Source organism: Rhinoraja longicauda, chromosome 31 (assembly GCF_053455715.1).
Source record: "Rhinoraja longicauda isolate Sanriku21f chromosome 31, sRhiLon1.1, whole genome shotgun sequence".
Lineage (NCBI taxonomy): Eukaryota > Metazoa > Chordata > Chondrichthyes > Rajiformes > Arhynchobatidae > Rhinoraja > Rhinoraja longicauda.
The window spans coordinates 19,197,588-19,212,737 of NC_135983.1; the positions used below are offsets into that span (position 1 = coordinate 19,197,588).

Here is a 15,150-nt window from a genome sequence, read left to right on the forward strand (position 1 = left end):
AGGGATCGGTCTACCCTGCCGCCGTTTCGACCACCTGCACGTGGACATTGTGGGCCCGCTCCCGCCGTCCCGGGGCATCACCAACCTCCTCACGGTGGTGGACCGCTTCACGCGGTGGCCGGAGGCCATACCACTGGCCGATACGTCTACAGCCACATGCGCTCGTGCGTTGGCCGCGCACTGGATTGCTCGCTTTGGGGTGCCGGTGGTCATCTCATCGGACCGGGGGCCACAGTTCACCTCCGAGCTGTGGTCGGCCATGGCCCACCTGTTGGGCGTGCGGCTGCACCACACCACGGCCTATCACCCGCAGGCAAACGGCCTGGTGGAGAGGTTCCACCGGCAGCTGAAGGCAGCGCTGAAGGCGCGACTCGCCGGCCCCGACTGGATGGACGAGCTACCATGGGTCTTGCTGGGCATCGGGACTGTGCCCAAGGAAGACCTGGCTTCATCCTCAGCGGAGCTCGTCTACGGGTCCCCGCTCACGGTGCCCGGGGAGTTCGTGCCCTCGTTGCCGGGGCGAGAGGAACCGCCCTCATCCACCGTACAGCGCCTCCGAGAGCGAGTTGGCAAGCTCGCACCCGTGCCGACGTCCCGCCATGGGACATTCCGCCCTTACGTGCCATCGGCCCTCCGGGACTGCGCCTTTGTGTTCCTGCGCCGTGACGCCCACCAGACGCCACTCCAGAGGCCGTATGAGGGCCCGTACCGGGTGCTGGAGCACGGACAGACAACCTTTGTCTTGGACATGGGGGGCCAGCCGGAGGCCGTGTCAATTGACTGCCTGAAGCCGGCCCACTTAGACATCGACCAACCGGTGCGGGTTGCCCAGCCTCGGCCACGAGGTCGCCCCCCTTTGCGGGTCCCACCACCTGTCCCTCCAACTGTGCCTCCGCCGGCCCCTCTGTCGATCGATTACCGTACGCGGTCCGGTCGGGTTGTGCGACCACCAGTGCGTTTCGTGCCTCCGGTTCTGGGGGGGGGTACTGTGGCGGCTCCCAAGGGTCGGGCCATACTTCTACTGACCCCTCGGCATGGGAATGGACCAGTCCAGGGAGGCGGTCCGGGACCAGGTATATAAGGACAAGGTTTGGGCGCCAAGCCATTCCGGCAGACTAGACCCGTCTGATAACCGTGCTACAATAAAATATACGTTCCCGAAATACCTGGCTCCTTGCCTTTATTTCGGGCCTTTATCGACGCGCTACAGTAGCAGCATTAAATCACTATTCCTTGCAAAATAACTTGTTCAAGAAAGTGTCTGTCAAACTAACTTTATTGATGGTTGCAATCATTTTTAAAAACTGGATCGACTCTGACAGTGAAAAGATGTAAAGGAGGCTTCCATCTAAACATGATGGAATGAAAAAGTGATCAATTGGCGAGTGGGAAACATTTCATGCTCGGGTTTTTGTCAACAGATTACGTAAAGAATCAAGTGATCTGTTAATGCTGCTATTGTGATGGATGAATTCCTGACCCTACTCTCTTGTTCTAAGTGCATTCAATATATTGAACAATAGCTGAATGACAGCCAAACTACGGGTCGGGTGACATTTTTCAGATGCATATACATCAATTGTCCAGATAATGAACTACAGACTAAAAATACACTTGAGTAAGTGCTTGTTGGCGTGGTGACAACCGGGAAAAGTAATAAAGTGAGATAAACATAGTTGGAACAAATATGCGGTACTATACATAACATATACTGGTTGAACCCAGCAACCTCTTGCTTATCAAAATTACAATCATTGTTAAATTTCACATTATTTCGCAAAATTCTTAATGGGGAATGGAAATTGTAAAATAATTCATTGATTCAATGACTAGAATTGTCTTAAATATTGTTCCAAATTACCATTTAATACCAATTAATATTTGATATTAAAGGTGCGTAGATTAATTCTGAAGATCCTACTAAAACGTACATGTTGAAATCCTCAAATTAAATTTTGAGAGTACATTTTCAAATAACCTTAATCCCATACAGGATAGTTTCCTTCCTCAACATTATATGGTTCAAGGTTTGAGATGGGGAATATTTCAATCTCTCTCCCCGCCCATTCCACTCCTCCTTTGTTCATGAGGGGGTGGGGAAAATGCTATGGTTGGAACAGCATTTTTCTCTTGCTGCCACCTCAAATTTTCGCTTTTTCTCCTCTAGGGAATATTTGTTATATTTTGGACTCTTGCTTTGCTGATTTTTTTGTACATTTCAAAAAGAATCAATGCATGAAATTTAATTGGATGGTGAAGTAATTAGAGAGGATATCTAATCCTCATCATGCAGTGAACCAAAAGCCAATAAATATTGTCTCCAAATCCAGAAGCTCAAGGTTTTTTCTCTCTTTTCATTTTGGTGTACTAAATCATGCTCTCTTCAAAACATGCTGGAAATGCCCAGGATCCACAGGGTTGAGATACACACAAAATGCTGGAGTAACTCAGCGGATCAGGCAGCATCTATGGAAAAAATGGATGTGACCATAGGGTTAAATTTGAATTTGAGGATTCAAATGAAAATGATTGTTGTCGTCTCATTTAAAATTCATAAAATTCTGATCTTTCTGATCAGCAGTTAAAGCTGAAACAATTGTCCTTTATGACAGTAACAACCGGAGCAACAGGCACGACTTTTGTAGCACTGGATATAGTGCAAACATTTGTCACGACTCTTAAAAATATAAGATTTTTATATTTTTATAAAGGTTTATTGAGAGGATTATTGTTTTGTTTTTTAATTTTCAGCTTATTTCACATTACATTTATTGTTCAGCTTTATATCAAAAATCACATTTTGCACATTTTTAGAGTTCCTTTACAACCACAGAAAATATGTATTTTCTTAAAAAGAACAGTTGTTGAGAGCTCCAATTTATCCCAAAAGATGTTTCAAAATAGATTCCAAAAATACTTCTGAAAAGTTCAAAATATCACATACAGCAGGATGGAAAAACTAATTTTCAGCATCGTGTAAAATCTTGCTTCTATTCATGTGATTGCTCCCTTCAAACTGCACAGTTTTATATGTGAACACCATGTTTGGGGTTCCTAATGATTAGCAGTGAAAGATACAATTTGGTACGTTATTATGTCCAAAAGCCGTATCTTTGATAAAATGTGTGCGGAATAATTGGATGAGATCACGACTATTTTTGGCCTGTGTTGAGGCAGCATAAAGAATGATTTTATTAACAAATATTGGGAAGGCTGCCCGTCTCCAACAAACCTCGTACCCAAATAATAATCCACAAGGAAAAGAAGGCTAGGTGAAAGAGAAATGCTGCAAGTTGTTGCAGAGAACTTAATCTTTTATTTCCTCATAGTTTGACATACTATTTAGGTATCGGTCTCTGGCTTACAAGCCTTGCATGTCCCCATTAGGTGTTACTTGCTTTATTTTTCTCTCATCCTAAACTTTTCTTAATGTTAATAACATATTTTAACATTTATCTTAATCTCATTTTAATGCTAGCTTCAAGAATTTGTTTGCTTCAATGCATATTTTGTGGGAAGAGATGGTGTTCTCATCTCACACAGCTGATTTAAATCATCAGAGATGATGCTCAGTTCCTTGAAATGGGACGTGGATCCTCAGGCTTCTAACTTTAAAGACTGTTTTCCTATCTCAGAGCCAAAGCTTGCAGCAGATAGTGTAATCGTTGGAGCACACAGCTGTGGCAGAAAGCTGTGAGTTCACAAACACCCGTTTGTCTAAGCCAACCTTTTCAACAGCCCCTTGCTGTTTTTATCTGCACAGCACTTTACAAAGCATTGTTTTGTCATGTAATTAGTTAATTCAACAGAGGATTCCAATCTGATGTTGGGCATAATTTACTGTAGTTGTTTCCAAGGCAATTAAGGAGGAATCTTCACCTGTTAGATCTCTCCATTTTGTTTCACTGTTGTTGAGTTTGACTGCGTGTGTTTTCTCGTTCACTGTGCTGCCCTCTGGTGATTTCTGTCCTGTGCATTGTGTTCCACAACAACCACATTACCCAAGAGAGCACAAAGTGCTGGAGTAATTTAGCGAGTTAGGCAGCATCTCTGGAGAAGTGACGTTTTGGGTCGGGATCCTTCAGATCTCACAATCCCATTACTCAAGTAGTATGATCGCTGCAAATGAAGAAGGGTGTTAGGATCATTGATGCAGGGGGGAGAAAACTAAGTGTGGTTTCCAAACGCCAATGGGAGTTTAATAAAAGTTTTTTATTCATTCCTGTTTTAGCTCTGGAATGTCAGAGGTTGAGGGGAGACCTGATAGAAGTATATAAAATTAATGTTCATAAGTGATAGGAGCAGAATTAAGCCATTTGACCCATCAAGTGTACTCCGCCATAGTCAGGATGAAACTGGGGTCTCTGGTGCACTAAGGCAGCAACTCTGCCACTGTGATGCCCTGTGCTGTACTGTTCTATGTCCTATGTCTAACTGTTTAGATAGTTTCTCTTTGTTTATTCTAATTCCTTTATCTGAAGGGACATTAAGAAGGGATTTGATTAAATGGGACCTTTGCCTACATCCGCCCCACTGATACCAAATTCATCCACACTCATTGGGCTCAGACTGTACGGCAGAATTTACTACTTCTGATCGAGTGGAATCTGTCAGGAAGTTCACAACTTCCAGGTTTGGAAGTAGATATCTCGTATGTCAAATTGTTTAAATCTGAGCAGTTTGCTGTAGAACTGCTGGTGTTTCCTGGGTAAATTCAGACCATTTGGCAAAAGTTCCAGAGATGGTGTGAGATAAGCTTTTTTTTACGACATAAAAAGGGCCCTGCCTGAATACATTTCCTGATATACTCGATAAAATTGGATAAATTCACAAAGGAAAAAAGATTGCAGAGACATGGAGCAAGCAGAGAGGTGGAACTAGGCTGGATTGCACTTTAGAAGCAAAACAGAAAATGCTGGAAATACTCTGCAGTTCAGGCCACACATGTGGAAAGAAAAACGTTTAAGATTTCGGGTCCAAGACATGTCATTAGAACTGGAAAGTGAAAACAGGTTGGCTTTCAGTGACAGGGAAACTTGGTGGAGGGATATGTAAAACAGAAAGAATATCTCTGACAGCAGGAGACCAAACAAATGAATGCAGCAGAGTAGTAGGTAGGATTAGATTTCTTTGTATTTCTAATTGCAAGGTTGGGGGACGTACTCGGGTAGCCAGGCTATACAAAGAGCAAAATAAAAACTGAGTCAAATGATGAAGGACAGTAATGGTCAGTTCCGACACAGGAAGAATGATAGGGCAAATTATCTAAAGAGAGAATTAAATATTATGTTGCAATATGTCCCTATAAAATTAAGGTTCTCTTCCTAAAATTGAGATTTTGAACTAATAACATTGTCTATTGATTGCCTTGGAAGTAATTACATTGATGCTGGAAGGACAGGATATTTAAGGGTGGTTAATCACGTGCTAATCAATACCCTTTTTACTGCGGCCGATGTTAAACCTGTTGAGCATTGTTGCATTTATTTTAATGTAAAATGTGAAATTTCTAAACATTGCTAAAAAAATTATTCTGTTGCATTCTACAGGCCCACATGTACTGCCAAGTCCATCTCGATTCCAGGCCAAGATAGCTCCTTGCAGCTGGACTGTAAAGGAGATGGGACCACAGACAATAATGTTGCCTCTGGGGGCTTGAATTCAGTAAGGCAGCCAAAACCTCGGCCTCCACTCAACTCAGGTAAAAGAAACTCCAATTGTATGAAAAGCAAACTTAAATGTATGAAGAACCCATTCAGTATAACTTTCTTGCCGTGAAGGAATGCTGAGAAGGTGGCTATAAATTGTATTTGTTACAATATGAGGGTAGTCTTAACAAAATAATGATACTAATTGAAAATATTAACAATGATGTTGTTCAACAGACCCGTTTGTTTAACCAGGGTAGACATCATTGTTATTGCTCAGTCCTGTTTGCCTGCAGGTTACAGTGAAATGTTAGCATTTGCACTAGCCAACTTTAATTTAGCCTGACATTTGAGATTGTTGTAACACTAAATGGTCAGAACTGGGAGTTTGTATAAAGCATTGGACATTAATCTAAAGTCTTGAAATTTTTCTGAGCTGGTATATTTTAATTTCCCTTAATTTTACTACCGGTTGTTTTACAGACTGAGTGCTGTTCACTTTTACTGTTGTTGACTGAGCTATCCTCATTCATTTCACTCTGCTTCCGTAAACCGAGTGCTGATGTAAGACTTCACATAGACTCTAAACAACGTGCTAATATCTTATGGAAACTTATTGTTCTTAAAGGTTTCCCAATATACCGATGTTATGATCCAAAATTCACTGTCTGAGTAGGTTGATGGAACTTGATTCCACAAATCATTAATAATTGGTGGATTTATATTTCAACTATTTGACAAATAATTAATTCCACCTCTTAAATATGAGGGAATTTAGATTTCTTGTTTAAAGTAAGACTCAGACAAGTTGTAATTTGATGCTAGATCTGCTGAATATGTTGATCAGCAGGTTTTACGTTATAGGTAGTTCACTAACCTTTGTATGAGAGTTCTTTGCTCAGTTAGCAGGGGTTCCATTTCCGTGTGAATGATTTTTTTTTTTAATGCAGATACTAGAAACCTGGAATAAAAGCAAAAACTGCTACAAACACTCAGCAGGTCAGGCAGCATAGAACTGAAACTGAAATGTTCTGACAAAGGATCTCAGACCTTAAACTTTAACTCTCTCTTTCCACAGATGTTGCCTGATCTGAGTTTTTCTAGCATTTTCTGCTTTTAGTACCACTTCCCTGCTCTTTCCCTTTAGCCGAGAAATGTTATGCATTTTTAAGATATTTAAACCATTCCTTTTGAAACATACCATGGAATTTAGTTTCACCAACCCTTTCAGGCAAATAATTTTAGATTAAAAGAACTCAATGCACAAAGACACCTCCTCTCAACTCTGAAATAAAAGCAAAATTTTTGGAAATGCTCAGGATGTGAGGAAGAACTTATGAAAGGAGAAACAGAAGTAATGTTTGCAGATGAAGACATTTCTTCAGAAAGGTTCTCTTTCCATGGGTGCTGCCTGACTTGCAGAGTGTTTCCGACATTTTCTATTTTTTCTTCAGATTTCCAGCATCTTTTTATCCAATACCTGAAATCTTCCAACAAGCCTTCAGCAATACAGTGCCAGATTTGATAGAATGGATATCTTTCCCCAATACCTTGTTATCTGTGCACAAACTGAGATTTTGAAAACCAAGATTATATAATGTGTTTTGTAACATTTGATTTATTGTATGCATTGAATATTTAAGAAGTGGATGATTGTGATGATTATCAACTCCAGTTAAGCAGTTTGTGTTTCATTCCTTTCTGCTAATCTATATTGACGCTTCTACACAGCTCTGTAGATCATCAACTGTCAGCCAAGCAAAGAAATACTTGTTTTTTTAAATTCTTCGTTCTTTTGGTTCCATTATATTACCGTTTGCCTTTGCGTTGAATTTTATTTAAATTGTGCATATGGGGATTTTTCCATTTCTGCCAGGCCTGACTGAAGATGCTGAGCAGGCCCCACCCAGCCCAGACGAAGTATTTCAAACTGGTCATTCCCGGAATTCCAGTTATGCCAGTCAACATTCTAAAGTGTCAGGTAAATAGTTTCCTCTATTTTCAGTCTCTGTCTTCCATTGTGCCACTCCCTGTGGGTTGCACAGTTCCGCTTGAAGACATTTTTCAAGGGAATTGATTCTATGGATGCTGAGTAGCTCAATGCAGACCTGATAACAGTGGTATGGGCTTCAATTTCTTTTGAATAATTTTTCCTTAGCTGGCCTCCCAGTTCAGTGCATAGGAATGTTAAAAGATATATTCATAAAGGTAAAGAAAAATGTTGTGCTGCTGAGCAGTGTAGAAAGATGACTAATGGGTATAAACTCATGATTTTGATTTGAGCAAATAACTAGGCCTGTTTTTAAAAGCTCAAATGTATGTGACTAAGAATGGGACAAACACTCAAAGGTTTTATCTTGGGATTTGGAGGTATTCCTCATCCTTGCCTCCTCCAATGTATTATCCTTACAGAGGTATCATTCAATATAGGAGATTTGTTTTTTTTAATCAATATTGCATAAGGAATGAACCAAAGGGGGGGGGGAGGGGAAGAATTCCTTGACATGTGTGCAATACAAAGGCATTAGTTGCTCCCATATTTAATACATCAGAAATTTCAGATTTCAAAAGTGAATTGTGTCCTTTTATCCACCAAAGACACATACAATATAGGTGGTAGTGGTAGTGGAGCTGATACTGATTCGTAGAATCCTATACTGAAAGGAATGCACTTTGCTCGTTGTGCGGCTAATACAATTAATTTAATTTAGTCAGCAAGTTCAAATTATAAAGGATGACCAGATGAAGATACATATGGTGAAGCAAATAGAAGGAATTTACTGCAGTGAATTCTTCAAAGGTTTTACTGCAGTGACCTTCATTCTTAATTTTTAAAATAATGCTGACTTATTTTGCGGATGGGCATACTAGAGTTACTGATCGATTGCTCTTTTTTTTCTTTTAATTTATTTTTATGCTATAACCTTTCCATGTCCTTCGTAGATCCTGACTCGTCATCTTTTGTGTGATTGCATCAGTTTTTTTTTAAAGATACAATTTCCATTCCCATGAGCAGTGTCTATTTGAGATTTGTGTTGGTTAATACCAGATTAGAATTTTAAACTGTACACATGCTTGGATGATGAGCTCAATCTGCCCATCCCCTATCGTGTTGAAGCATTAAAGTCAGCAGAAGGGGGAAACTGTTATTAATCTGGGTGAGATTCAATCTTGAGGTGCAGTAGTGAAAGGGCATTATGTTATAATATTCTGTCGTCTATGTTATTTCCTATTTGCCTAAATAACATTTGCTATTAAATTGATGAATGATTTTGAGCTCAAACGACACTTTTTTTTGGTTGAGCAATAATTTCAGATTTCAAACTGGGCAGATGGATGAAATGGACACTGTTAACCATTTCATGGCAAATCTCAAACAAGAACAATGTCGTAGTTTGCAGCACTAAAGCTCTCTTGGATTTAGCTCATGAGACTTACTTCATCCTTATCACACAAATCTACACACACAGGAATGCAGAGTCGTCCATCGTGCCCTTCAGGATCAAAATATGCTGCATTTCAAATTTTATTATCACTGTTGCTGTCTGAACTAGATGCAGGAATGAAATTCCATCTTTAATAATGGCCTTGTACTGCAATGAAAACTGATGGTTCGGCATTAATGTTTCCCTGCCAGTGAAATAGGTGTAATCTAGGACAGGTCATCTGTACACAACCGGTGGAGTCGATAGATTTGGCGTGCCAAGTCTAGGGATCTGGGCATTGCATCATGAATTTTGAATAAGGCTGGCAGTTGTTTCTATCTCTTGTTCTCAATTCCTTGCAGGAGATTTTTTTTAAAAATGAATCAACTCTATAGGAATTATAAAGAGAGAGGTTGGACTGACTTGGATCGTTTTCACTGGAATGTCAGAGGTTGAGGGGAGACCTGATAGAAGTATAGCAAATTATGGGAGACAAAGAGGGTGGACAGTCTGAACCCTTCTTCCTAGGGTGGAAATGTCAAAGATTAGAGGGCAGAACTTAAAGGAGATATGCAGGGCAACTTTTTTACACAGAGGGAGGTGGATACCTGGAACACTCTGCCAAGGATAGTGGTGTAGACATATTAGTATTGTGCAGGCAAATAAGATTAGTGTATCTTTATTCTGCATGGATCTTGGGCGGCCGAGGGGCCTTCTCTTGTGCTGTAGAAAAGTACTTGTCTATGTTCTAATTACGAGGTTGAAGGATTTATAAGCATTTTCAACCATCATTTCTTCCTCCTGAGATCCTCATCATCACAGGAGAAGGCCTTTAGCCATTTCTATTCATTTTGAATGATATCAAGAAATACCTGGGAGCATCAGGTATATCACCTAATAATATAAAACAAATCGAAATTTATAGTTAATTGCAATGTAAATACTAATTATACTGCAAGAACAGTGTTCTCCAATTTTAGATTGAGATTTGTATCTGAAATTTTTGATTGCAAGTTCAATATTGTTTGAAAATTCAGGTTACAGCACTGAGCACTCCCGGTCCTCCAGTCTCTCAGACCTAACTCACAGGAGGAACACATCCAGTAGCAGCAGTGCCTCTGGAGGGCTCAGCATAACAGTTGAGAGCACAGAAGGAGAGAAGGAACAAAAAGTGGAGAAACCGCCACGGCCCCCAAGGCCAGCCCTCCCACCCGACAGGCCATCCAGGTACACAGCTGTTCTCTTTAAAAGAGGTAGTTCCCTATCTCTGGATAGTGCACATCCTGATAGCAGGACCCATAGAAGGTGAGACCACGGAACATTATACGTACAGTTTGATTTGAAGAATGTTAATGTTATGATCTGTAATCCATTCTGTCCTTATTACATTTTTCAAACTCCACACTGTACAGTTAGATATGTGTTTGTCCCAGATCAGAATATGTCTGTCTGAAGTCTTATGTTCATTTAAACAATCTCTAAATGGGTTTTTATACCATTCAATATTTTCTTATCTGCTAATATATTCATATTTTGGAACATTCGGTTATATGGCAATTTCTTCATATTGGATTTTCTAACTGACTAAATGTGGGTTTTATTGATTCGGTTTTAAGGGCACTCTATTCTTGATTCAAAGTTGTTTCATTAGAATCGCCTATTCCTTCAACTATTACATTTTTTCTCCCACTTGATGGTTCATTTTATTTTAACCAAAAGATGGTTTAAATCAATACCATTTGGATCCTAGATTTGCTCTATTTTGCCTGATGATTTGATTCTGGTTGTCCCATCCACTGACCAAACAAAAGCTTCTGCTTTCAGGTACTATGTTACCTTATATCTAAAACTGTCCATGCAAAGAAGTGAGTCAAGTTGATTTTTCATTTCAACAAGCTGGGTTCAAATCTAATCCCTATTGATTGAATCAAACTTGAATCGACTGCAAAAGTCCTCCATGGAATGAATTTGTGGAATCTGCACGTCTTATTTTTGACCATCTGTGCCTCCACACAATCTATTACTAATTGATAGCAAATTTGCACCCTTCTCCAAGATACAGTAATTGCTATGATATGAGTATGAGCAGAGAAGAAAGTACTTGAATCTTTCGCCAAACTATTATATAAGACTTGCAAAAATTGCTCAAAAATGTAGAAATGAATAGTCATCAGCACTGTTTTTTTTCCAATCATGGAATTATAAAACAATGCTTCATAAGTGCATTTACTTACCTTTGACTAACTTTATTTTTGAGTGAGCCACAAAATATTTTGCAATCAATGGGAATAAAATAATAATATGAATTCCAATCTGATCGGCCATAGAAACCCTAACTTCAGCTGTCTTAATAGCTTACTGAGAAATGCTTGGTTTGGTATTAGGCTAAACCGATCATGAAGGTGTTGGATTTGTTTTTGCACTGAACCAGCTATCCTCTCCTGAAGATAGACACAAAAAGCTGGAGTAACTCAGCGGGGCAGGCAGCATCTCTGGAGAGAAGGAATGGTGACGTTTCGGGTCAAACCCCTTCTTCAGTCTCGACCCGAAATGTCACCCATTCCTTCTCTCCAGAGATGAAGCCTGTCCCACTAAATAACTCCAGTTTTTTGTGTCGATCTTCAGTTTAAAACAGCATCTGCATTTCCTTCCTGCACATAACCTCTCCTGAGGCAGTTATGTGGATACTGCAATTGACCTTGTGGCCAACTGCTGAGTAGAGAAAACATAGTTTGTGTTCCTGATTATATAGATGCTCCTGAAAAAAGCACTAGTGCACCTGGTGGGCATCCACTGGACTGACTATCGGTGATTTGCTTAAAGTGTTATGCATGGACTGTTGAGGTCAATGCTTTCAAGAAAGATTTGGAAAAGAAATATGCCAACTTTTATGTGGCATGCTCCTCAACTCTGATTGTTCTGGTATCTTTCGAGCATGTAGATATATTTTTAATATATTCTCTCTCCCTCAGGCGGAAAAAGGAAACAGTGGAAAATCAGCCCACTTGGGTTGATGACACAAGAATTGATGCAGATGACATTGTGGAAAAAATCGTACAGAGTCAAGACTTCACAGATGTCAGTAATGTTGAAGGTAAACCCCCCATTTTTTCTTGCCTAATTCATCCTCGCCTAATTCTGGGATACCGTTCTCATAGTACCTCATCAAGTAATTGTTTTTTTATATCAAAAAATACTTTATTCAAGTAATAAATATTTACAAAACATCTTCTTTTTAACAACCCCATCCGACATTTCCGGAGGTTACACGTTCAATACAGGTATTCCTTTTCAAATTTACATTGAAATTTACAGTATCCCTTATTTGGAGGGGCGTCTCCACCACACCCTGCCCCCCATGTCCAGCAGCGGAAGGACCCTAGACTGTGGTCCTCCCCACAGAGCCTTGGCGTTGGCTGCACCAAGCTTCAGTGCGTCCCTCAGTACGTACTCCTGCAGTCTTATGTGGGTCAGTCGGCAACATTCCTTGACGGACAGCTCGTTCCGCTGGGAGGTCAACAAAGCTCGGGCAGACCAAAGAGCGTCTTTCACCGAGTTGATGACCTTCCAGCAGCATTCGATGTCAGTCTCCGAATGCGTCCCTGGGAACAGTCCGTAGATCACAGAGTCCTCTGAGACGGAGCTGCTCGGAATAAATTGTGACAGGGACCCCTGCAAACCTCTCCAGACTCTCTTGGCAAATCCACACTCTGTGAAGAGGTGGGCAACCTTCTCCTCTCCATAGCAGCCGTCCCGAGGGCAGCGTGCGCTGGTAGTGAGGTTCCGGCGGTGCAAGAAGGATCTGACTGGGAGGGCTCCCCTCACCGCCAGCCAAGCCAGGTCTTGGTGCTTGTTGGTGAGTTCTGGCGATGAGGCATTTTGCCAGACAAGCTGGGCAGTCTGCTCTGGGAACCACGTCACAGGATCCATGGAGTCATTCCCCTGCAGTGCCTGCAGGACGTTCCGTGCTGCCCACTGCCCGATGGACATGTGGTCGAAGGTGTTGGTCCGGAAGAACCTTTCCACGAGCGACAGATGGTGCGGCAATGTCCAGCTGACTGTCACATTGCATGGCATCTGCGCCAGGCCCATCCTTCGCAACACCGGGGACAGGTAGAACCTCAGCAGGTAGTAGCACTTGGTGCCCACGTGCCTTGGCTCCACGCTCCGCCTGATGCAGCCACACACTGCATCAGGATGAGGGCGACGTTGGGCACGCTTTTACCCCCGTTGTCTGCCGACTTGTGCATTGTGGCTCGTCGCACCCGGTCCATCGTTGACCCCCAAATGAAGCGGAAGACGGTCTAGTGCAAAAATACCAAAACAAACTGGAGGAACTCGTAGGGCTGAGGGGTGCATCTTGCTGTATCTACCTCATCGACCTCCAGTGCCCACCGGAAATTGGAGGAACAGCACCTCATATTTCACCTGGGCAGCTTGCAGCCCAGTGGTATGAACATTGACTCCTCCATCTTTAGATAGTTCCTCTGTCCCTCTCTTCCCCTCCCCCCTCCCAGATCTCCCACTGTCTTCCTGTCTCCACCTATATCCTTCCTTTGTCCCGCCCCCCTGACATCAGTCTGAAGAAGGGTCTCGACCCGAAACGTCACCCATTCCTTCTCTCCTGAGATGCTGCCTGACCTGCTGAGTTACTCCAGCATTTTGTGAATAAATACCTTTGATTTGTACCAGCATCTGCAGTTATTTTCTTACACTTAATCGAAGTAGCCATTCGTTAGCAGCCATAATAGCAATCAGACATTAAAATAAGAACCAATTTAGAAATTGCTTTCCAGAAGGCTACTTTTTTGTTGCTTGCTTTTAGTAAGTGACTGATATGACTACTAAGTTAATTAGAAATGCAAAATACTATTTAAATATCTCTGTTGATCTGCTCCATTTATACTCAATAGCATGACTAATGCAACTGTGGAGAGCCTGGCACAATAATGGTCATGTGCCTTGGCTTCTGCTAAGGGTGACCACAGTGATGTGTGGTCCTTTGATGAGACCATTGTGGAAATATGCAGATTGAACAGTTGCCAAATGTTATATTCTTTTATTCTCAATAAGGCCACGCAAGTAAATCATCTTGAAGAAATTACTGACCGCAGAATTGCTCATTATATCCAATAGTTCATTACATCTTAGCTTCAGTTAAATGTCATCCTTGTAGTCTTTTATATTTCCTTTTTAAAATATGAATCCAGTCACTTTTAAATGATTGTATTGTTTCAGTCTCGACTGTAACACACCAAACATCAGCAATCTATAATATTTAAGTGAATCACCAAAAGAACTAAAGGCAAAATGAATAGATTTTATTTAGCAAGATGTTATAATCTGAAATGTGCTACCAAAAGAATGGTTTTGATTCAGTAATGGCTTTCATATGGAAGTGGAAAAAGTACTTGGAAGGAGAAAGCATTTGCCACATTAAAAGGGAAGGATGAGGGGGACTGCAACTAATTGTTTAATTGCATATGTCATTAAAAAGTTCAGGTATAATGGTCAAACAGGCATCCTATATTTCAAAAGTTATTATTTCATTCACACGTATATCAATGTGCCAATCAATGGTAACAATCTTACACTGCTTGTCCTTTCCAAATATTTCACAGATTTTATGACCCTTCAGTAGATGTTACAAACCTAAAACACGATGTAATTTTGAGTACTAAGCCCCGTAGTTTCACTTTTAATCTCTTTATGGCTTCTTTTATCCATGTAATCTGTGCTCCATATTTATCTATGCTCCAATTGCTCTTTCCAAAATATGTCACTTCACATTTATACGCATGAACACCTAACCTGCTTCAAAAACTTGTCAATGTACTTGTACTATCTCTGGCCACCTTACCCAAAATTTCCTGGCACTCAACCACTCATGTTCCCCAATCTTGAGAAAGTCCTTTTACTACCGTTTCCTTTACTCTGTCCAGAGGTTTTCATTTTTCTTTATGCTAACCTCTTATTCTCAACAGGACCACACTAGTAAATCATCTTGAAAAAATTACAAAGCAAGCAGAATTGTTCATTCCTTCGAAGAGTTCATTACATATCCCTGGTTAGAACTA

The 15,150-nt window shown here is 41.0% G+C and overlaps 1 protein-coding gene across 2 annotated transcripts in view; it reads left to right on the forward strand.

The window, feature by feature from the left end:
- LOC144608406 (early estrogen-induced gene 1 protein-like) overlaps nucleotides 1-15,150 on the forward strand; it is an 84,953-nt gene that overhangs the window by 57,788 nt on the left and 12,015 nt on the right. Inside the window, exons 6-9 of one of the 2 annotated variants that reach the window (XM_078426137.1) lie at nucleotides 5,550-5,701; nucleotides 7,525-7,629; nucleotides 10,111-10,378; nucleotides 12,046-12,167. In XM_078426137.1, the coding sequence (XP_078282263.1) occupies nucleotides 5,550-5,701; nucleotides 7,525-7,629; nucleotides 10,111-10,378; nucleotides 12,046-12,167 (647 nt within the window). The remainder of the gene's footprint in view (nucleotides 1-5,549; nucleotides 5,702-7,524; nucleotides 7,630-10,110; nucleotides 10,379-12,045; nucleotides 12,168-15,150) is intronic. The other variant, XM_078426138.1, reaches the window with a different exon arrangement.